General features: G+C 47.9%; 1 protein-coding gene and 1 long non-coding RNA gene across 2 annotated transcripts in view; one reads left to right on the top strand and one right to left on the bottom strand.

The window, feature by feature from the left end:
• LOC139049966 (uncharacterized) overlaps positions 1–11,454 on the top strand; it is a 78,579-nt gene extending 67,125 nt beyond the window's left edge. Inside the window, exons 14-15 of the mRNA XM_070525908.1 lie at positions 4,340–4,462; positions 11,081–11,454. Of these exons, the coding sequence (XP_070382009.1) occupies positions 4,340–4,462; positions 11,081–11,263 (306 nt within the window). The 3' untranslated portion in view covers positions 11,264–11,454. The remainder of the gene's footprint in view (positions 1–4,339; positions 4,463–11,080) is intronic.
• Positions 1,354–3,093, bottom strand: LOC139049850 (uncharacterized). Its single transcript, XR_011508626.1, has 3 exons — positions 2,888–3,093; positions 1,939–2,050; positions 1,354–1,756 (listed from the first exon to the last, which is right to left on the bottom strand). It is a non-coding gene; the product is annotated as an uncharacterized lncRNA (long non-coding RNA).
• Positions 11,455–23,000: the final 11,546 nt, after the last annotated feature.

Here is a 23,000-nt window from a genome sequence, read left to right as displayed (position 1 = left end):
GACCATGTAAGCACTTATGCTGGTCTCCGTTCATGCCTAATCGCGGCCGAGAAAGGCCAGAGGCACAATTTGCCCATGGCTGCAGCAGGAAAGGGTGAACGGGGAGCACGAATCACGGTGTGCGTAAATTGGGAGTCTATGTCGCTGTGCAGACTGCAGGATCAAATTCTTACTTCGAGAGGCTGCTTCCCAGTGCAACCGACCAGGCAGCAATATTCGAAAAACATAAAACTGCGACCGTAACCAAGTGACATAACAGCAAAATTAAACGGCAATCAGTCACCGCTTGAGGTTGACAATACATTATACATTGGCTACGAACCATCTTACAGGCATAATGCTTGCCTTTGTCACATGTGGTGGTCTGGTAACGAGCGACAACCTGCGGTACAAACAGATTGGACAGAGCCTTGCACCTGTTTGAACCAACAGTTGCCGTTGAAGATGAGCAACTTCCATTGCGAAGCAATCAGGTGACGCAGGCATCTGCTGCCGCAACCAACACAGCGACATGGACTACCCGGCATTTTAGCGTTAACTCCTTTCCAACCTGCACATTTATTTTCTTTCGGGGGCCGCTATGTGTGGCTCACACTTTGTGTCCCACTTTGTCGCAATGTGGACAAGTCGCTTTTGTGGGCATCACCTTCGGCAGCCATTCTTGCGGGCCTTTCCACCCATACGGCTATCAACTTCATACACTTCGAACCATGTAAGCACATATGCTGGTCTCCGTTTTGAGCAAATCATGGCCGAGGTAGGCCACAAGCACAATTTGCCCATGGCTGCAGCAGGCCAGAACGAACGGGGCGCACCAGTTATGGTGTGTGTATACTGGGAGTCTATGTCGCTTTGCGGACTGCAGGAGCAAATGCTTACCTCGAGGGACTGCTTACCAATGCAACTGACCAGGCCCCCACATCTGTAACACAGTTACCACAACCAAGTGTGGCAGCAAAACCAGATTCTGCAATCAATCACTTCACTGTAGCTTGCACAAAGACCCAGGCTATCAAGGAAGAGGAGCAATCATCAACGAGACTAGGAATATGGAAAATGAGAAAGCTTGCATTCAAGAGAGAAGCCACTCTGCTCTGCAAGCATTGAAGGCTAAAAACACCAAGAAAAGTAAAATGGTGCATAGCACATGTGCATAGGTTAATGCAAGACGCATGCCGATGCTGCATCAGCTATTTCAGGAGAGTAATTGCGCATGACAACATACACTAGAAGATACTGCTACAGATATGTTAGGCTGCTAGACAGTGACTGGTATTAAGTATCAGCGAAATATCCAAATATAAAGGTTGACCTTTATATTTGGATGAGGATGAATAACCTCTAACAAAAATGGGCAATGAGAAAGCTTGCATTTATAGAAGAAAAATTACACTTCGCACAAACGGAATTAACATGGCTTGGAAGCTGATTAAGGACGAACTGATGAAACTCAATCTTTTGGCCAGCGTCGTCCGTGCTTGGTCAGATGTTGCAGGTGCATCTGAAGACGAAGAATTTCTAGAAAGTCCTTTTTGAGTTACTTGGATGACTCAGCCAAATGTCCGTGCTGGTGGAATGGTGGCTGAAGCTCTTTGCAGTCTTAACACAGTCCTTTGCAGACTTGATATCTCATCCATATTCTTGTGCATATGCTTCTTTGTTCTTGGTGTAAAAGCCTTGCAAATTCGGCTCCAGCCCCTTCCTGTTGGTGCAGATAGGAGCTCCTGTGATGACCAAGATGTGCTTGGCATAGACTCTGTTGGGGCAAAACGGTGACACGTGAGATATAGCACAGATTAGCCAAATTTATGTGGGTTTTATATGTTCGAACCAATTATACTGAACCATATATATGAACAAACATTCATATCTGCTGCAAACGGCAAGCCAATACAGCATAGATCAAACATATTTATTTCTGAACCATATGTTGTTTACCTTGTAGTAGTAGCCAATGTCCACACAATGACCTTGTCGTAGCAGGCAGCAGCTTCTGTTTAGTGCGTGGAGTGTGTTGCTTTATACTGGTGCCGTCCTCATTACTGCATGTCTGGAACAGAAATTTTGACTGAATCAGAAATTGAAAAAGCAAAGTTTTGCAATATGAAATGCAAAAAGGTGTGACATATATGTTGTAATGATTTGCGACTACGGAACACATGCAAATGTACACTGTCTATTCTAGGGTGCTTAAGCAGCATGTTAAATAAATATTGCTATTGCCCATAAAATTGATGTCTGCCTAACTACAATGCATGTCAACAGCGCAAGTACTATTAAGATCACAAATGAGAACATTTGTGGGTTCATTTATGCTCTAGAAGTGATCACACTGCTAGTTACTCAAGCAAATGCATGAAAGTCATGAAGCTATTAGAACTGATGCATTATTTTTCTCCACGAACGTGATGCACCGCTTCACTACTGCAAAAATAAATGCCCTACGGTAAACCAATCTGAACAGCAAGAACATTTGGAACCAACAAGTACGAAATATGGGTATCATGCTTGCAACTGTTTAATACATTAAATTCTGTACTTTCACTTCATTTTACCAAAGGATTATTCGGTTTTGTGGACGAAAGACGTTGCCGGCCGACTCGAAAAAATGTTTAATCTGTATATTGATAAGGCTACTCAGTCACCTACAACCACGGCTACAATAACATGAAAAATGAGACGCGCGTTCCGATATCGCTCTTTCTTTCCTGGTTGTGTGTGTAAACCAAACGACAGCCTCGCAAGTAAAGGTTTATTTAGGAAACAGCAACTGAGATCCTCACTGCCCATATGTAATGCAGGATCTAGTTCGTTAACTTGTGCCCGCCTGGAAGGTAATGAGACAGATATTATATAACGATTGAAGCAGCAGTGTTAAACGACTCACCGTTATTGCCGTTGTCAGCCGCAGCAAAATCCAGCTCCCGTTTCGATGCAGACCTGTTCCGAATGGCTCACGACCGAAACCCAACTGCCGGGCTTACATGTCCGCTTGCAAACACGTAACTTCACCCCAAGTTACATAGAAGCGCAAGAAACTAGTTTTAGAAACAAAGAAGCAACCAGTCTTGAGTGTACGAACGAATGAATCCGTGCCGCCGTGCACTCGGAAATACCGGTAAAAATTTTAAATCCAGGCCAGAGGTCACGTGAAAGATCGATGATGCTGAACGCTATTTGCGTTCATAATGGCGAAGAAACAATAAACTTACTAACAAAGAGTACAATATCTAATTAGCAATGATAATTTTGCCCTGTTTTTATGTAAAAGAAAATGCTTCGGTAATTGTAAGAGAAAGTTTGTAAGATAAAATTGCGCTTATTACGACGCCTCTACCGGGAAATGTTGGAACTAACGAACGAATCCCGAGGTGATGCTACTAGGTCGGCTTTGTTAGCAGCGGCGCGCGGTCGATTTTTTCGCCCTCTGTGGCCATTAGTTGAACTTGAGAGTGTACGGGGCCTGCTCGCACTGCGCACGCATTTCGGTACGCGAACGATGCCCTCTGTGGCACAGTGGCGCCGCGTCGCGGCACCTTTGGGCAGCATATGAACCTCTCCCATAGCGTGACGGCGGAGTTTCGTGACCAGAAAAACATGGAAGGACTCTGGTACAACTGTGCACAAACCTATATGTGAATAAGGGCGTATATTGGTTTAAAAATCGCACCTTCGCAACAAAAAAGCGTGTTCTTGCTCCGATGCTGGAACCCGTGAGGCCAAATGGGGCGACGTGAATAAATAAAGAAGCGAGTAATAAAACAGTTTTACACAGCAACTCATCTTTAAGGGCGTAAATGATCTTAGAGTATGTGTCCGTGACGTCACGTGTCATACGAGGTGCCTTGTTGCAAGATATTTCAATGTTTTAGCATGTGCACGTAAATGACTTACACTTTACTGTAATTTGTAACTTACATTTACGAACACAGTTGTGTTCTTTGGCTCCAGAGTTGAAGTGCGATGCGCATGACGCCGGAAAGATTAGTAGGTCCGCCTAGCACTACGCAAAAGATACATAAATTCATGAATGCGGCTTGGAGCAGCTAAAACATTTACCGTTCAGAGGAGAGAACTGATCCCCCTATCGGTTCTACGTATGAGGGTATGGAGGATCTACGTACGCAGCAACAAATCCTAAAAGCCAACAAGTGCCCCGTGCCGGGCCGCGTCTATTTCCTGCAGTGATACGCTTTAACCGCTCGCTTCCTACAACTCTCTGAAGGGGTACGAAGAACGATCGCTCGTTCTTCCTGCGGTGTCAGAAGATCGTGTTTTTTTTTTTCCTACGCTACCTTTTGTTACAAAGATATGCTATTCCGCTCTTCTTATTTTCTAGCCTTGCCTAGCAAACACCCAGAACAACCGAGCCAAAAGATTTGAAGGCGTCGAGGTGGCCCAATCAGAGGCCGATACATCGCAGGTCATACTCTTCGAGAGCAACAATACCATCTTCTACAAGGTGAGTTCCCAGCACACCTAAAGCGCGAACCCCGAATATATTTCTGCACGCGTGCGCCTCGTGTTGCGCGCCTCAATTCAAACGCCGCGCGATGTTATTGCACTGCGGAACACGCGTTGTCAAGTGCGAAAGGTGCTAGCAGATCACGTGACGTGTGTGCGACGTCCAAATGCAGGCGGACACGTGCTAGTTGTGAGGGACAGCGAAGTGTAAGCCGCGCACACATTGCGCGTCTTGGCTCATGGGGCATTTGCCGGACAAGGCCTGCTTCGCATTGGCCAGGCACGATATTTCACCATACTGTTATCCCCTCTCCCGAAGCAGCAGTCGATGAAATTGACTGGGACAATCCGTCGTGCCTCTTGTTTGCTTGATGCCCCATGTTCATTTCAAGATGTCAAGGAAGCCAGCAATATGGGTCAAGAGGCAGTCGGGCAAAAATACTTTGTCCGTTATTTGACGTGGTTGCAATGTTTACCAAGTAAATCGCCACTACAGCTTCATGGGGAACTACAAGACGATTGACAGCTTTATTAGGGAGCTATACCAATGCTGGGAAGATAACTTCACATCCTAATAAAATGTGTTGCATTCTTTCCCTGGCTTTAGCGCCGCAAGCACGTGGCTAGGCTGAAAGGCAATTAGATTGCACGCAGCAGAGTGTACCAAGAATCTCTGGATCCGGACAGGCGGCCAATGAAAACTGACCCTGTCAACTTCTAACACCTGAACTCTGTCGAGTAACCATAGCTTAGCAGGACTCTTTGAGGAACTATCAGACATTGTTTTGGATATCATCGGCTTTCGTGATATTAGGAGAGCAGGTGAGGCTTATACGTTGCTGAGTAATGGCCACGTCCTCTGCTATAGAGGTCGCCCAGATAAGAAGCAATACAAGGTAGGATTCCTAATCCATAAGGACATAGCGGGCAACATTGACGAATTCTACAGCATTATTGAGAGTGTAGCAGTAGTCGCAGTCAGACATAATAAGATGTATAGATTAAAGGTGGTACAAGCCTGCCTACGCTCCAACATCCACCCTCAAAGGTGATGAAGTAGATCAGTTTTATGGATATGATGAATTAGCGATGAGAGAAGTGCAAACTCTGTATGCTGCAGTAATGGGCCACTTCAATGCAACAGTGGCGAAACAACAGGCTGGTGAGCAAGCAAGTGGCAACAACGGCGTCGATTCTAGGAACCCTAGAACAGAGATGCTGGTAGAGTTCGCAGAAAAGAATAAGCTGCGAACGATGAACACCTGCTTCATTATGCGAAGCAACACAAAGCGTACTTGGAAAAGCCCTAATGGTGAAACAAAACATGAAATTTATTTCGTACTTTCTGCCCATTCCAGCATAGCATATGATGTAGAAGTGATAGGTAGGGTAAATATCACTGATCATAAGTTAGCGAGGGCTAGGATTCGCTTCAATTTGAACCGAGAAAGAGCAAAATTAGTGAAGAAACAGGTCAACGTAGAGGCAGTAAGGGCAAAAGCAGACAAATTTCGACTGGCACTTGTAAACAAATATGCAGCCTTAGAACAGAGAGATGATGATGACATAGAGGTAATGAATGAAACCGTAACGAGGCTGGCTTGAGAGGCAACAATGGAAGTGGGAGGATAGGCACCAAGGCAACCAGTAGGCAAGCTCTGCCAAGTAACAAAGGACGTAATAAGGAAACGACAAAGCACGAGAGTGTCCAACTCAAGAGATAAAACAGAATTCGTGTAACTGTCAAAACTAATCAACAAGGCGAAAATAAATGATATACTAAACTTTAAAGACTCAAGAACCCGTAACCAATGGACTCAGCCTGAAATTAGTCAGAAGGAAACAGGACAAACCAAGAGGTGCGAACTGAAAGATAAGCAGGGTAATATCATGAGTAATGTCGAAGGTATAGTAAAAGCAGCGGAAGAATTCTATACAGACATGTGCAGCAGCCAGAGGAGCCACGTTACCTCCATTCGAAACAGTAATGAACAGGTTGGAGACTCTCCTCCTATAACTAACGATTAGGTCAGAAGGGCCTTGCGAAACATGAAGCGAGGTAAAGCGGCAGGGGATGTAATAACAGTCGATTTAATCAAAGATGGGGGAAACATAATGATTCAAAAGCTGGTGACACTCTACACGAAGTGTCTATCGACATCATGGGTTCTAGAAAACTGGAAGAATGCAAACATAATACTGATCCAGACAAAGGGAGACATTATATAATTGAAACATTATAGGCCCATTAGCTTACTCCGATGAATATATAAAATATTCAGCAAGATATTCTGCAATAGAATAAGGGCAACACTGGACTTAGTCAACCAATGGAAAACGCTGCCTTCAGGAAGGGATACTCTGCAATCGAGCACATCCATGTTATCAGGTCATCGAGAAATCCGCAGACTACAATCAGCTTCACTGTATGGCTTTCATAGATTACGAAAAGGCATTTGATTCAGTAGAGATAGCAGCAGTCATAGAGGCATTAAGCAAATAATGGTACAGGCCGATTGCATACATTTCTTGAAAAATATATACAGAGTTTGCACAGCTACCTCAATTCAACACAAAAAAAGTAGGAAGATGCCTATAAAGAAAGGGGTAAGGCAAAGAGACACTCTCTCCAGTGCTATTCACTTCGTGTTTGGAAGAAATATTCAAGCAAACAAACTCAGAAGGCTTAGGTGCAAGGATCGACGGCGAATATCCTGAAGCCTTCGGTTTCAAGATGATATTGTTCTGTTCAGTAACACCAGAGACGAGTTACAACAAATGATTGAGGACCTTAACAGAGAGTGTAAAAGTGGGGTTGAGGATTAATATGCAGAAAACAAACATAATCATGAAGAGCAGGGCAAGAGAACAAGAGTTCAAGATCACCAGTCAGCCTCTAGAGTCACTGAAAAAGTACGTTTACCTAGGGCTATCAATCACGTGAAACCCTTACCACGAGAAGGAAATTCACAGAAGAATATAATGAGTTGCATCGCACACGGCAGACATTGTCAGCTGCTGACTGGAAGCTAGTCATTAACTGAAAAGGAAGGTGTACAATCAGTGCCTTTCAGTGGTGCTGACATACAAGCCAGAAACTTGAAGACTGACAAAGAAGCTCCAGCACAGGTTAAAGCCCGCGCAAACTGCGATAGAACGAAGAATGCTAGGTATAACGGTAAGAGACAGAAAGAAAGCGGTTCGAAACAGAGAGCAAATGGGTATAATCAATATTCTAATTGTCATCAAGAGAAAAAAATTGAGATGTGCAGGTCACGTAATGCGCAGATTAGGCGAATGGGTGCCATGAATGGGTGCCGACGGAAGGGAAGCGCCGTCGAGGACGGCAAAATACTAGGCGAGGCGATCAAATTAGGAAATTCCCGGGCGCTAGTTGGAATCGGTTCGCGCAGGACCGGGGTAATTGGAGATCGCAGGGAGAGGCCTTGGTCGTGCAGTGGACGTAAAATATGATAATGATAATGATGGCGATGTCAATGTACCTTGGTATGCAATATACCTGGTAGCGAAGTTTGATATAAGTCCCACCGTTCAGAACATGGCGGTTCATTCGCAGATGGAATGGTTGATGGATGGATGCTATGAGCACCCCTTTCAAACAGATTGGTGGGTTGCGCCACCAAGCTCTTGTTCTTATTTGGCCTAATCTACTACCAATCTTTTTGAAGCACACACAGACACGAAGGATTCCCAGCATCAAACTTTCTGAACCACTACATGGAATTGTGTGTTTTTACACCTCCTTTATTTTACGTCTCTCTGCTTTTTGGCCACCGAACATCCAAGCGCTTCTTACAAATCTCTTTTGCGGAAATGTTTACCCCTGCTATCTCGGAACCCGAAGGCTTCAAGGAGGCCAGAAGAGCCTAAACCGACAGCTGGGTAGATAATTTCACACTCGAATAAAATGTGTTGCAGTGCTTCCCTAGCTTAACCACAGCAAGAACATGGCTATGCTGAAGGGCACTACTGAAATAGTATTTATTAACATCTTGGGTGACTCTTCAGTTTCGCCTTCGCGAGTGGAACCCGATCAGGCCGGCTGAGTCTCTCTCGTGCTCCTGGCTGCTCCTCGGATAGGCGTCTCAGTCGCTTGGCTTGGGCCTCCTTTGCTCGATACTCCGGATTCCTGGCCCGCTTATTCCGCATTGCCTCCGCCTCTCTCGCACTATATTCCGAATCCTATAGGAAACTATTCTGGCGCATCACGTCAGCGTGCCCAGCCTTCATCCCCGCCTTCCCCGCTTCGGTCTGACGTGGCCGACCTCCCCGCCGTGCAGGAGTACGCATTCCATCAGATCCCACCGAAGAAGACGAGTCAAAAGAGCACCACGCACTGGTAGACGTCACCGCACCCATCGCACACGTGTTTTCTCTCGGCGGCCTAGAGCGCGCCCAGCCTGCACTTAATCGGTATACCCATTACCCACAGACGAACAGTAATTTCAGGGTGGCAACGCCGCGTGGCAGACTCCCGGGCCGACGAATGGAAAGTTTCCATCGGTCCACTACTCCGCACAGACAAGTCCTGTAGTGTCAAATTATTGCGTCACCACGCGGACACCAACTCGGCGGCCCCTTGCCTGGTTTATACTCTTGCCTGTTCCTCCCTTACACAGGTGGCAACGCATTTGCGTGAACATCACCTGTCGTGTTCCCTAGAACGACACCACGTGACTCGCATTCACGACCCTATCGATCAATCAGGATTTTCACGTCATAACGCCACCAACGCTGGCATTTCCGCGACTGGAGCTCCTTAAGGCTGTCCGGTTGAGGAATTGAAGATTCGATCGATCTTCCCATCGGGTGACAAACTTAAATGATGTCGGAAGGATTATTGTGGTGCACGTGCCAGCGATGTAATGCCGCTTCCATTGCAGCATTGAGATCCCGACGCGGCAGTGTTATATTAATTAGGCATCTAGTGACGCGCCTGCGAGGCACATACACGACCGAGTACAGAAACAGCTGGATCCAAGGATTGAACAGTACATTGGTAAAATTCCCGCACAATCCCACAATTCGCCATGAGTGCGAAGGTCTCTGTCCCTCTGACGGCGTCGCCTGTCGTGGTTTTGTATAATTGAGGTGTATCTGTGCCACTATCATTCGACGCCTTCTTTTATGAGGGCATAAACTTTATTTCTTGTTTTCCTGCCTCTCGTTTCACGCATAACAGTACACCTTTACCCAGGATAGAAAGTTCTATTTTGGTATTGTAAGTTTTGGAAAAGATTTGTGCAACCTCTGATGTCATGTGCGCCTCCGAGACCAACGTCGGAGGCGAAAGTAGTCGTTTCCCCGACTGTCTGCCAGATGGCGCCACATGCGAGTTCACCAACTCTTGCCTGAATTATCGACGAGCAAGACGACACAATTTAATGAAACCGTTTGCAAGGCAGAACAGAAGATGCGCGTGAAGTTACATATACCTGCTGCACCAGGAGTCTTAATTTATTTTTTCTGCTTGGAAAATAAGATCGTTGACAGGGCAATATGGAAAAGCACAAATTCCATTCCAGCACTAAGAATGCTAGCCTTTAAACTCAACCTGCATTTCCGTAGGCGGGAGTACTTCAGCTTATTAGCAGAAAGGCCAGACTTTAAAATCTGTTCCTGACGCTTGTGACGAAATAACGGCTGCATAGACGTCACGAAGCCTCGTTTCTCTTGCCCCTGCACCGTTCTCAGTTTTTTGAACGCAGCAACTGTTTATATTTATTTGCATTACATCGGGCGCAGCTAGTTTGCAACCTGCATTGGATGACGAATTTTCCGAGCGCTTTTTCCCGGCGTCATGACAGGCGCGAAAAGCCGGAGTCTGTACACACGAGAGGAAAACTTGGTTTGTTAACCCTGCCTAATCACTTCTCCGTTATTATGGGAGCGAATTTCAAAAAATGGGACAACTGTATTCGACCCGAGTATAACGCGAACTTACAAAGGACATGCATGTGGGTGTCACAATGAAAAAGAAATGATCGCACGCTTTATTTCTGAGGTTCTCGGAGCCGTGTCTTACTTGTGGGTTCGGGCTACATTTAGGGTGCCGAATAATTCACCATAATAAATTATTGTTGGGACCATTGTATGACGAAGGCCAAGGATTTCACGAACGCACGCGCAACTGTTCGCTTGTGTTCGTCAAAATCCCTGTCCTTCGTCATTCAGTTAGTGCGCAGCAAGTAGTTATTATGGACGGCTGCATGCTCGCCCAAACAATTGCACTTCTTAAAAAATTGACCAGCAATCAGCTGGCGTGCTGCGTAGATAGAACTCAAAGCATCCTGCACGGAAAGGCCTTGTTCGCGGGTTCCATCCCCTTACCAGGTCAAATTTTTCTTCCGCAGAAATAAATTTCTTTTCTGAAAAATACGAGGTACTTCGCGGCGCTTTGCCGACCTGTGAGCAATTAGTTTCCTTTTCATTGTTTTTTTTTGTGTAGAAACGTTGCAGAAAGCCTTTTTTCGGTACACTGAAAACCTGTACGCCGCATATTCCAAATTGACTGAGACGCGCCCAAGCTGTGCTCCAGAAGTTAGCTCGATCCGTAAATAAGAGAAAAAAAACGCCTTTCTGCTTGCACGTGCAGATCAAAAAGTTGGCCGAGAATTCCACCTTCCTGCGGCCGGGCATGTCGCTGCTGCTGCTCAACGCCCACCTCGGGGACTTCAGGAACAAAGCGACGAGCCCGTGTGCCCAGTACAACGAAAAAGACCGAGACGACCCGTTCTACCGAATCAGAGTAATTAAGGCATGGCTCGGGGTGAACTAAAGCCGAACCAAGGCAGCTTGAGGAAGAGTGGTCGTCGGACTGTGGAGTGGTGTGTGTGGCGCTAGTGACAAGCTTGTGCCTTGGCCTTCACCTCGTGTTGTGCTGTCATAAAGTGCTACACCGGACAGGATGACTGCGTTTCCTCATTAGTCGTGCCTTTGCGTATTTCAACAATATTGGCGTACCTCTTACTCGTGTGTTTTGCGTTGCTCTAAGCGAGAGCTACAGACCAACTCTTTGATTACGAGCAGCCGCGGTTATCTAAAAAAAGTTAGCCTAATGAGCCGGCGAAGAAAAAACCGCAGAGCGGCACGAATTTTCTGATACTCGATTCATTACGAGTGAACTACAGGGCACCCGCCCTGGTTGCTCAGTGGCTATGGTGTTGGGCTGCTGAGCGCGAGGTCGCGGAATGGAATCCTGGACACGGCGGCGGCATTTCGATCGAATGCGAAATGCGAAAACAAACATGTACTTAGATTTAGGCGCACGTTAAAGAACCCCAGGGGCTGAAAATGTCCAGTGTCCTCCACTACGGCATGCCTCATAATCAGAAATTGGTTTTGGCAGGTAAAGCCCCACAAACTAATTTAAATATAACGACAGGGTATCTCGGCTAACTTGAGCCAAAGTTTTAAAAGTATGCGAATGCCTCGTAGCTACACAGAAGCGAGTCAGTATTGTTTTCCGTCGCTAGGAGATGCTCAGATTATTTTTGTTTTTATGCGAAGCATATTACGAGAGCTCAACCCAGCTCCTCAGGCGCGGCGGTGTCGCCTTGAAACCACGTGACACCGTGACGTCACGACAGAGGAGAAGTGGCTTTGGCTCAACTCTTGCAAGACGGGCTCGGTGGGAATCGAACCAGGGTCTCCGGAGTGTGGGACGGAGACGCTACCACTGAGCCACGAGTACGATGCTTCAAAGCGGTACAAAAGCGCCTCTAGTGAATGCGGTGTTGCCTTAGAAACGTGCTGTTTCTAAGGCGTGCGTCTCTTGCTCAGGCGCACATTTCGTTGCCGCGCCGAACGCTGCTTTGCTCGACGCTCACCGCGTCCAATGCGGGGCGCGTAGTCTCTGCCCTGTAGCCCATTGTCTTACACCCCTTGGCGGGTCGACGGGAACGCTGTCGCGTTCCATTCTTGAAGGCGAAGCAGTAATGCATGAGTTTTTTCTTCGTCTAGCCGAACCAAACATAGCCAAGCAACAGCAGTTCACCAGGCTAAACAGTGGTTGAACAACTAAAATAAAGGCTAGTATGCTTCGCATCCTGGGCTTAACCTTACCTAAGCCACAGCCATTTTTTTTTCATTCCGTCTGATTACTTAATTAGTCTGCAATAATTATTCACCTAGTCAAACATTAAAATTTAATGAAAGTGTAAGTGAGAAACGTCTAGAGCAACGTGAAAAACTCCCGATACATATCAATGAGATTGTTATATTGACACGTGTATTTATATTTATCGGGCGACCAGGTTTCACCGCCTAACAAATCTTATCGCACAGCGCGGGACGCGCTTGCATGTATCCGAAGTTTCTGGAAAGTTATCGATGCTTCTATCCGCAGTCTGTTGTTGCCGAACCTTGTGTTATCTGATTTATTCGCCTGACTCGAAAGATGTAGAACTTTATGGAAGGCACGCGGGTCCCAACGATTAGTCTGGAACATTCGACGATTGTGTATAAAAGCCGACGCGCTTGAACCGCTGATCAGATTTTTCGACGATCGCCGACCGTGTTCGCCGCTATCGTTGTGCTATAAGTGTAGCCTGTTTTGTGGGCACAGGTTCGCCCAATAAAAGTTAGTTTTGTCTATCACAGTATTGCTACTGTGTTCTTCACGTCACCACCACGTGACATCTGGTGGAGGTGCTTTTGGTCCATGTACCGGACGCCCCCGACAAGCCGTGATCCAAGCCCGGAACGCAAAGACAACACCAACGCAGTCCCGGACCATCGAGCAAGCCGCCGTCTTCAACAACTGCCCCCGGAGCACGGACTTTTGCCCGAGACGACCAGAAAGATTGCCACCAAGTCCACCCCAATGGCAGCCCCAGCATCCCCCGTCGTGCTGCAGCAGCCCAGGGAGCCCCCCACGTTCCGCGGTTCAACTTTCGAGGACCCGGAAAGCTGGCTTGAGACGTACGAAAGAATCGCTACCTTTAACAATTGGAACAGCGACGACAAACTGCGATATGTGTTCTTCGCTTTGGAAGACGCGGCCAGGACGTGGTTCGAAAACCGAGAAGCCACCTTAACAACCTGGGAACTTTTCCGAAGCGGCTTCCTGAAGACATTCGCAAGCGTCGTACGCCGAGAACGAGCCCAAGCGCTACTAGAAACCCGGGTGCAGCTACCTAATGAGACGACCGCGATCTACACGGAAGAAATGAGCCGTCTCTTCCGCCACGCCGACCCTGAAATGCCCGAGGAGAAGAAAGTCCGCCTGCTGATGCGTGGTGTGAAAGAGGAACTTTTTGCCGGAATGGTACGAAGCCCACCGAAGACCGTCGACGAGTTTCTTCACGAGGCCACCAGCATCGAGAAGACACTCGAGATGCGAAACCGGCAATTCGACCGCCGCACGACCTCGACAAACTACGTCGGAGTTCAGTCACTGGCCGCCGACGACCTACGCGAGACTATCCGAGCTGTCGTGCGGGAGGAGCTACAAAAGCTGTTCCCATCATCACAGCCTCAAGTGGCTTCGATTGCCGACGCCGTGCGTGAGGAACTCCAACAACAACTTGGAGTAGCCCCTGAATCGCCGCAGCGTGAGCCGCAAGCGATGACCTACGCCGCCGTCGCACGCCGTCAAGGACCCCCTCCGCGACCGCGCCAGGGCCCTGTCACGCCGCAGTTTCGTCGTCCGCCGCCGCCGCCGCCAGCACGACCACCCGTCGCCCAGCGCACCTACGCGAGGAAGACGGACATCTGGCGTGCTCCTGACCACCGCCCGCTCTGCTACCACTGCGGAGAAGCGGGTCACGTCTACCGACGATGTCCGTACCGGGAGATGGGACTGCGAGGTTTCGCCGTCAACGCGCCGCGTCCACAGCTTGGCGAGCGACCACGTGACATCGCCGATTACCTCGCCGCTACTCAGTGGAGCCCTCGACGGCCGTCCCGTTCGCCATCACCAGGCCGCTACCTGTCGCCGCAGCGCCGACCATACACTGGCCCAGCCCGGGGCCGGTCAGCGAGCCCATATCCGGAAAACTAAAAGCAGCAACCGATGGAGGTGCGGTTGCTGTTCGTCGAACTGACGAAGATCCTCCGCCGCCGACGAAGACGACGACGAAACGATCTCGACGACATAACAACGACACGCCGCCGTCCCGACGAAGTCAGGAAGGCAAGACTACACCGACGAACGACGACTTGACGACGCGACGTTCCAACTTCAAGTCAACGCGACGCAGTCGTGATCCGACGCCAAGACCGAACTGTAATGCAAGACAAAGAGCCACCGACCTCGACGTGCTTCTCGACGGCCACGCGGTCACTGCCTTAGTCGACACAGGGGCTGATTACTCCGTCATGAGTGGACACATCGCCGCCCAGTTGAAGAAAGTTAAGACTACGTGGGAAGGCCCTCAAATTCGTACCGCCGGAGGACACCTCATAACGCCGACTGGACTGTGCACGGCAAGAATTACCATTCACGACCGGACTTACCCTGTCACCTTCGTTATCCTCCAACAATGTTCACGAGACGTCATTCTCGGTATGGACTTCCTCAACCAACACGGCGCAGTCGTCGACCTGAAGTCGAAGTCAATAACTCTGTCGGAAGACCATGCGATACCATCGGAGAACCCTAGTACTCACCACGCCTTGAGTGTGCTCGAAGATCAAGTGAGCATCCCGCCTCGCTCCAGCATTGTTATTTCGGTCGGCACCGAAACACCCGCTGACGTAGAAGGTGTCATCGAAGGCGACCAACGTCTACTGCTAGACCGTGAAATTTGCGTCGCAAGAGGGATCGCTCGACTGCACGGAGGAAACACGAAAGTGTTGCTGACAAACTTCAGCCAGGAGTTCAAGCACATCAACAAGGGCACGACGATCGCATACATCGAGGAAATTCTGGAAAACAGCAATGCGTTTGTCCTCTCGGAATCCGCCGCATCTACCCCGACGACCATGGTTGCCGAACCAGACTACGACATTAATCCAAGTCTCCCCGTGATTAAGCAACAGCAGCTCAGAAGTCTGCTCCGGCGATACAAAGGCTGCTTTTCGACGTCATCGAGGATTCGACAAACACCAGTCGCCAAGCATCGCATAATCACCGAGGAGTACGCTCGACCACTTCGCCAGAGCCCTTACCGAGTTTCCCCGCGAGAACGTGAAGCTATAAGAGAACAAGTCGATGAAATGCTGCGCGACGACATCATCCAGCCGTCGAAAAGCCCGTGGGCATCTCCTGTTGTGCTGGTGAAGAAAAAGGACGGAACCCTTCGTTTCTGCGTCGATTATCGTCGTCTGAACAAGATCACGAAGAAGGACGTATACCCTCTCCCACGGATAGACGACGCATTGGATCGGCTCTGCAACGCTAAATACTTCTCCTCGATGGACCTCAAGTCTGGCTATTGGCAAATAGAAGTCGACGAAAGAGATCGTGAAAAGACCGCCTTCATCACCCCAGACGGCCTCTACGAGTTCAAGGTTATGCCATTTGGACTGTGCTCGGCGCCTGCAACGTTCCAGCGCGTGATGGACACGGTTTTAGCAGGATTGAAGTGGCAGACCTGTCTCGTTTACTTGGATGACGTCGTTGTATTCGCCGAAAGTTTTGACGATCACCTTAGGCGGCTTGCCACAGTACTAGAGGCCATCAAGTCATCAGGGCTCACTCTGAAGCCAGAAAAATGCCGCTTCGCTTACGATGAGCTTCTATTCCTAGGCCACGTCATCAGCAAATCCGGAGTACGCCCCGACCCGCAGAAAACAGCTGCCATTGCAAAGTTCCCGCAGCCCACCGACAAGAAGGCAGTGCGTAGATTTCTTGGCATGTGTGCCTACTACAGGCGATTTGTCAAGGATTTTTCACGCATCGCTGAGCCGCTGACCCAGCTAACTAAATGTGACGTCGAGTTCAAGTGGGAAACGCCACAGGCCGACGCATTTAAAGAACTCAAACGACGCATGCAGTCGCCGCCCGTACTTGCGCACTTCGACGAGCACGCCGATACCGAAATACACACTGACGCCAGTAGCCTAGGCCTCGGTGCCGTCCTAGTCCAGAGAAAAGATGGACATGAACACGTGATAGCTTACGCTAGCCGATCATTGTCAAAAGCAGAAGGCAATTATTCTACAACCGAAAAGGAATGCCTCGCCATCGTTTGGGCCACAGCGAAATTTCGCCCTTACCTATATGGCAGGCCATTCAAGGTGGTCAGCGATCATCACGCGTTGTGTTGGCTAGCCAACCTAAAAGACCCTTCAGGACGGCTGGCACGGTGGAACCTCAGGCTACAAGAATACGACATCACTGTAACCTACAAGTCCGGAAGAAAACACTCAGATGCCGATTGCCTATCCCGCGCCCCCATTGACCCGCCGCCGCAAGATGACGAGGATGACGACGCCTTCCTTGGAATAATAAGCGCGGAAGACTTCGCCGAACAGCAACGAGGTGACTCGGAGCTAAAAGCCCTAATCGAGCATTTGGAAGGGCACACCGACGTTGTCCCAAGGGCATTTAAGCGTGGATTATCTTCGTTCACGCTTCAAAACAACCTACTCGTGAAGAAGAACTTCTCACCAGTCCGCGCCAACTACCTTCTTGTTGTTCCGTCGGCGCTACGTCCAGAAGTACTGCACGCCCTACATGACGATCCGACCGCTGGGCACCTCGGTTTCTCCCGGACGCTATCGAGGATACAAGAAAGGTATTACTGGCCGCGCCTAACCGCCGATGTCGCCCGTTACGTCAAGACATGCCGCGACTGTCAGCGACGCAAGACACCGCCGACAAGGCCAGCCGGATTACTACAACCAATCAAGCCTCCTTGCCGACCATTCCAGCAGATCGGGATGGACTTGCTGGGACCCTTTCCGACGTCAACAACCGGAAATAAGTGGATCGTCGTGGCGACGGACTACCTCACCCGCTTCGCTGAAACTAAAGCACTGCCGAAAGGTAGCGCAGCCGAAGTGGCGAAATTCTTTGTCGAAAACATCCTGCTGCGACATGGCGCCCCAGAAGTCCTCATCACCGACAGAGGAACGGCCTTTACAGCGGAGCTCACTCAAGCCATTCTGAACTACAGTCAGACAAGGCACAGGAGGACAACGGCCTACCACCCGCAGACGAATGGTCTTACGGAGCGGCTGAATAAGACCCTCGCCGACATGCTAGCGATGTACGTCGACGTCGAACACAAGACGTGGGATGCCGTCCTGCCATACGTAACATTCGCTTACAACACGGCGGTGCAAGAAACAACACAGATCACGCCGTTTAAGCTGGTTTACGGCAGGAATCCGACGACGACGCTCGACGCCATGCTGCCCCACGTCACTGAGGAAGAAAATCTCGACGTCGCTAGCTATCTCCAGCGCGCCGAAGAAGCCCGACAGCTCGCCCGCCTGCGGATCAAGAACCAGCAGAGGACCGACAGCCGACACTACAACCTCCGACGACGCTTTGTCGAGTACCAGCCCGGTGACCGTGTTTGGGTTTGGACCCCTATACGCCGACGAGGACTGAGCGAGAAGCTTTTGCGTCGCTATTTTGGACCGTACAAGATCATCCGACGTATTGGTGCACTGGACTACGAGGTCGTGCCAGACGGCATTTCGCTGTCACAGCGGCGCCGCTCACGACCTGAAATTGTCCACGTTGTGCGGCTCAAGCCGTACCACCAGCGTTGACGAACTTTGGGACTTCGCGTAACTGACCTTTGGACTTTATTTCTTTTCGTTGTTTTGTTACTTATGTTTAATTTATGTTACTTATGTTTGTTATGTTGTTTACTTATGTTACTTATGTTTATGTCCCTTTGTGTTTCGCTCTCTTTGTAGCATCGGGACGATGCTTTTTAAGAGGGGGGTATTGACACGTGTATTTATATTTATCGGGCGACCAGGTTTCACCGCCTAACAAATCTTATCGCACAGCGCGGGACGCGCTTGCATGTATCCGAAGTTTCTGGAAAGTTATCGATGCTTCTATCCGCAGTCTGTTGTTGCCGAACCTTGTGTTATCTGATTTATTCGCCTGACTCGAAAGATGTAGAACTTTATGGAAGGCACGCGGGTCCCAACGATTAGTCTGGAACATTCGACGATTGTGTATAAAAGCCGACGCGCTTGAACCGCTGATCAGATTTTTCGACGATCGCCGACCGTGTTCGCCGCTATCGTTGTGCTATAAGTGTAGCCTGTTTTGTGGGCACAGGTTCGCCCAATAAAAGTTAGTTTTGTCTATCACAGTATTGCTACTGTGTTCTTCACGTCACCACCACGTGACAATATGCTACGTGAAACAAGCTTGCGAATACGCGCAAAGCGCCTCGAGCGGCCTGTCGGGCGGCAATTTTGCGAGTTCAATAACTCCTTAGGAATTATGTAGTGCTTAATACACGGAGTGTCACGATATTCCTATCATTCAACTTAAGCAACACGCCGCAATACATTTTTCCTCCAATTGTAATAATTCAGAAGTTGGTTAGCTAATTAATACTATGTAATTAGGCGGAATGCAAGAAATAATCAGAGTCTTACATTACCTTAGTTCTCTACAGCTACGTAGCATTTGCATGTTTGTACTTATTGTACAATGCACATTAATGTACATGGTATATGAGGATATATTGACAATGACAGTATAATTTTGAAGATGGAAGATGCTGCAGGGTAAACAACGTTTCCAAAGCTCTGCTATCTCTTAAAAGAAAAAGAAGTGGAGCTCATAACAAGAACCTGCAATGGGAGACGTGTCACGAATAGCATGGACATATCACTTTCAGAATACTTTGTGCATTTGAGAATTCCATTATGGTTTTGGCATTTAAGCTGATGCGTTCCTGTGGCACATACGGTTGCACAGATTCATTCTGTACGATTAGTGAGAAAAACGGCACAGTGGCTTGATGGACAGGGAGAAACGTGGAAGAACTGCACATGCTGAAAATTCTCATGTGACTATGCTGCTTTCTTTGTGGAAGCCTGATTTAGGCAGTATTTTCCTTACCTCGCAGAGGACACACCCATCGTAACCGGCCAAAGAAACAATCGAACCTCTGTGCCATCATCTGTGCCATCGAGCGCGTTCGATATGCCGCACTTCTTGAATGCGCGACGCACAAGGTCCTATGGTATGCAGACCCATCCGTCCACAATCCACATGCATAGCGTGGCTGGCGAATCCCGCTTCAACCGCCAGCTCGGCGTCACTGCAGGCTCACCTGAGCGCATCCAATCTGCGTAACACCGCTTGACCGCGTCTTTGAACGGTTTGTTCACGCAAACGCCTAAAGGATGCAGCTGAGACGTCACCGCACCCGGGATAACGACGAGTTCATTGCCGGATTCACGCAACAGCCTCTTCACTGTGTCGGCCAAAAGGCAACGAATTACGTTAAGCACGAGGACAAACGGGAACGACAACAGCGCGCCGGACCACCTACACCGGACGGACTTGATCCAGTCGAGCACAAGATTCTCGTTCATCCATCTCAGGACCATATTTTTTGGCGACACCTCACCTTTACGCACTCTCTTGCGCTTGCGGACGACATAGGGCCGGAGCTTGAGTCTGTCTGCCGCGTTCGACAACATGGCGGTGACTCGCGTTTTCTCATTGCCAGTGCACCGGACATGAACTTGTTTGGAGCCCTTCTCGAGCACGATGAGAGGTGATGGCATGTCCAGATAAACCGACGTTTGGTCAGCATTGCCGATTTGCCCTACCTGGAAGTGCTTGGACTAGGGCAGTGAGATAACGTAGCCTCCGCAGCTCTCGGAACGATTGGGGCAGTTTTCGCGAAATCAAAGTTCAGCGGCGTAAGGAAACTCCAGAACGGCACATGTAGCAATAAATCCAGTGCTTGCTCGATTTTAAGGCGGAGCTCGGTGGCCCTTTTTCTCTTGCAAGCTATTTAGCTTTTGCCTGCATAAGCTCCACGCTCACACCCTAACTCACATTATTCCACATTATTTACCTATAATTGCTCATTATTTACGTTCTATTTACCACTTTTTGGTATCACTACTGACGTCATACAAGACTGCGATGACGTCACATTTTATTCATTTATTTATTATACATATATTCAAGGCCTAGCAGGCACAACAGAAAGACGTGGCGAAAATATACAATATTTGCAGTGCCGGGCAAGAACATAAAATCAAACTAAGACACTCTGAACGGCGATCTTGAATTAGTGGTGTCACAAATTGAGATTGTGGAGGCGGGCAAGCGGTTCCATTCAGAGGCTGTTCTTGGCAAAACTTAAGACTGGCACGTCTATTTTCTGTTGATTGTCGACGCCAGACGAGAATTTGGTGTGCTGAAAATGTTTTCTTTAAGAGAAGGGTTAAAGCAGCATGTTCTATGAAAAAGACAGAGAGGAAAGTACTTGCGACGCAACCAAAGGTCAGGGAGACCTAGTGTTCTTTTCGTGGACGTGATGCTAGAATGACGTGAATAGTTTGAGAGAATAAAACGGGCGGTGCAGTTCTGAATGCTTTCTGAATGCTTTCAAAGGAAATGGCGAGATTGGCATGAGCACGGTCCCATATGGAATATTGTTGCGGAGAACGCCACTGTTTCTACCTGAAAGGACATAAAATGCTTTCGCATTTAAAATGCAATACATGAACACGTTGTTCAATACAGGACGTGTACACATTACCGAGATTTTATGCATCAATCCGTCCAACACCCTTCAGTCTTCGATTTAACACCCTTCTTTGAGCAAAGTCACACCTTATGTGTGGTGTACACCCTTATAATAGGGTCTATTGGCCGAAAACGGTACTGAAAGGGTGTATACATGGGTGTAAATGCAGAAAACACCTTTTTAAAACCCATAGGGGTATTTAAATGCCTGGTGTGCAAGTAATAAATGACCTAATAAAAAAACGACAAAGAATGAAAGTGTCCAACCTAAGATATCAGATAGAATAGAATAAGATCAGGGATATTCGAAAAACAACGTGAGAAAGACTGAGGAAGCAGTGAAAGATGGACACAGCCTGAAATCAGTGAGAAGAAAACTTCGCGCCGGACAAGCCAAGATGTATGCACTCAAAGTTAAGCAGGGTAAAGGCACAAAGGTGTGTACATCCACGTTTATATACATGGTTCGCGTGATAAATATTCCTCGACTTCAGCATTCGTCATTCGACATTTACCGCTAGAGCAACCATTTAAATTATTCCGAGAGACATATTCCACCGTGGCAAAACTGTTTGCAAGCCTGTGTGCTTTGCGTTTCATAACATCAAAAAAACATTCGCCAAAATGGGTTATCATTAGCGATTCGCAAGCCGCTCTCACATTACTACAGAGCAATAAGAAAAATTCTTTGAGCACTTTGCTATTGTATGACTCACTCAAGGAACATACAAAAGCAAGCGCAATAAACCACGTAATTGCAGTTCAGTTGATACCTGGGCACTGCAATATTCCTGGTAATACTGCAACGAATGCAGCTGCGAATCGGGCGCACAATAACGAAGAGAGAACCAATCATCCCCTATTGCATAGTGAAGTCCGTCTGCTCCTGAGACAGATTTCTTGTCGCCTCAGCAAACCTACCTGGTTTTATCAGCAAACTAAAAACTCGGAGTTACACTTTATAGACCCACGTATAAACTTATCAATGCCGGAAAATCTAAGAGACAACAGAAAATTTGAAACATTGGTAAACCGCCTACCTCTTTGTACTGCATTTACGAAACACTTCTTGCACAGGATAAAGCGTGTCTCTAGTCCGTTGTGTTCTTGTGGCCATCCAGACGAATATGTGCATCATCTTCTCCTCGAGTGCAAGAAATACGATCCACAAAGAAGGGTACTGCAAGCAAATGGTGTTGATATTAGACAGAAGACCATTCACTCTAAAAAAGATACTTTGCCTATGGCTAACTGCGGGCCTTCAATAGAGCGCTTCTTGCTCTGAAAAAGTTTGTAGCAGACACCAACATTTCCAGAAAATATTAAGTATCAGATGATCCGCATACGCTAAATGAGGAACGCAAACGTTGTTCGTGGTTCATAATCGGTTTATTTGGTGATCGCAACTTTTACGCAATATGTATAAATCTGTTCTGTACTTGCAGTGTATTAAATGTGGTGTGTATGTTGGCTGTTCAAAATATCAGACTTTATATATGCGCACGTGGACTGAACTAATGCACAGGACTTTGCGAGTCACGTACTGTTGGACTGTATATTTTTTATTCATCAAATGTTCTAGTGAGTGCCATATATTGTGTCGCTATTCTCCCTTTTTACGCAAATTTGTTTCTTTTGCCAAGTGACAAGGAGTAGCTGGTGCCACTATAAAGGCGCCAAACGCTCCTAATATTCATTTCAATAAAAAAAGCAGGTTAACGGCATCCGCAATTACAACGATATAGTTAAATCAGCAGAACAATTCTCTAATGACCTGTGTAGTATCGTGAGCAGTCACGATACTTAATTCAAAGTAAAAATGAACTGTGTATAGAGGCTCCTTCTGTAAATGGCGATGAAATTAGTAGGCCTTAAA

This window comes from Dermacentor albipictus, chromosome 9 (genome assembly GCF_038994185.2).
Source record: "Dermacentor albipictus isolate Rhodes 1998 colony chromosome 9, USDA_Dalb.pri_finalv2, whole genome shotgun sequence".
Classification (NCBI taxonomy): domain Eukaryota; kingdom Metazoa; phylum Arthropoda; class Arachnida; order Ixodida; family Ixodidae; genus Dermacentor; species Dermacentor albipictus.
The sequence above is the reverse complement of the archived record's forward strand: the minus strand, read 5'-3'. Positions and strand labels throughout refer to the sequence as shown.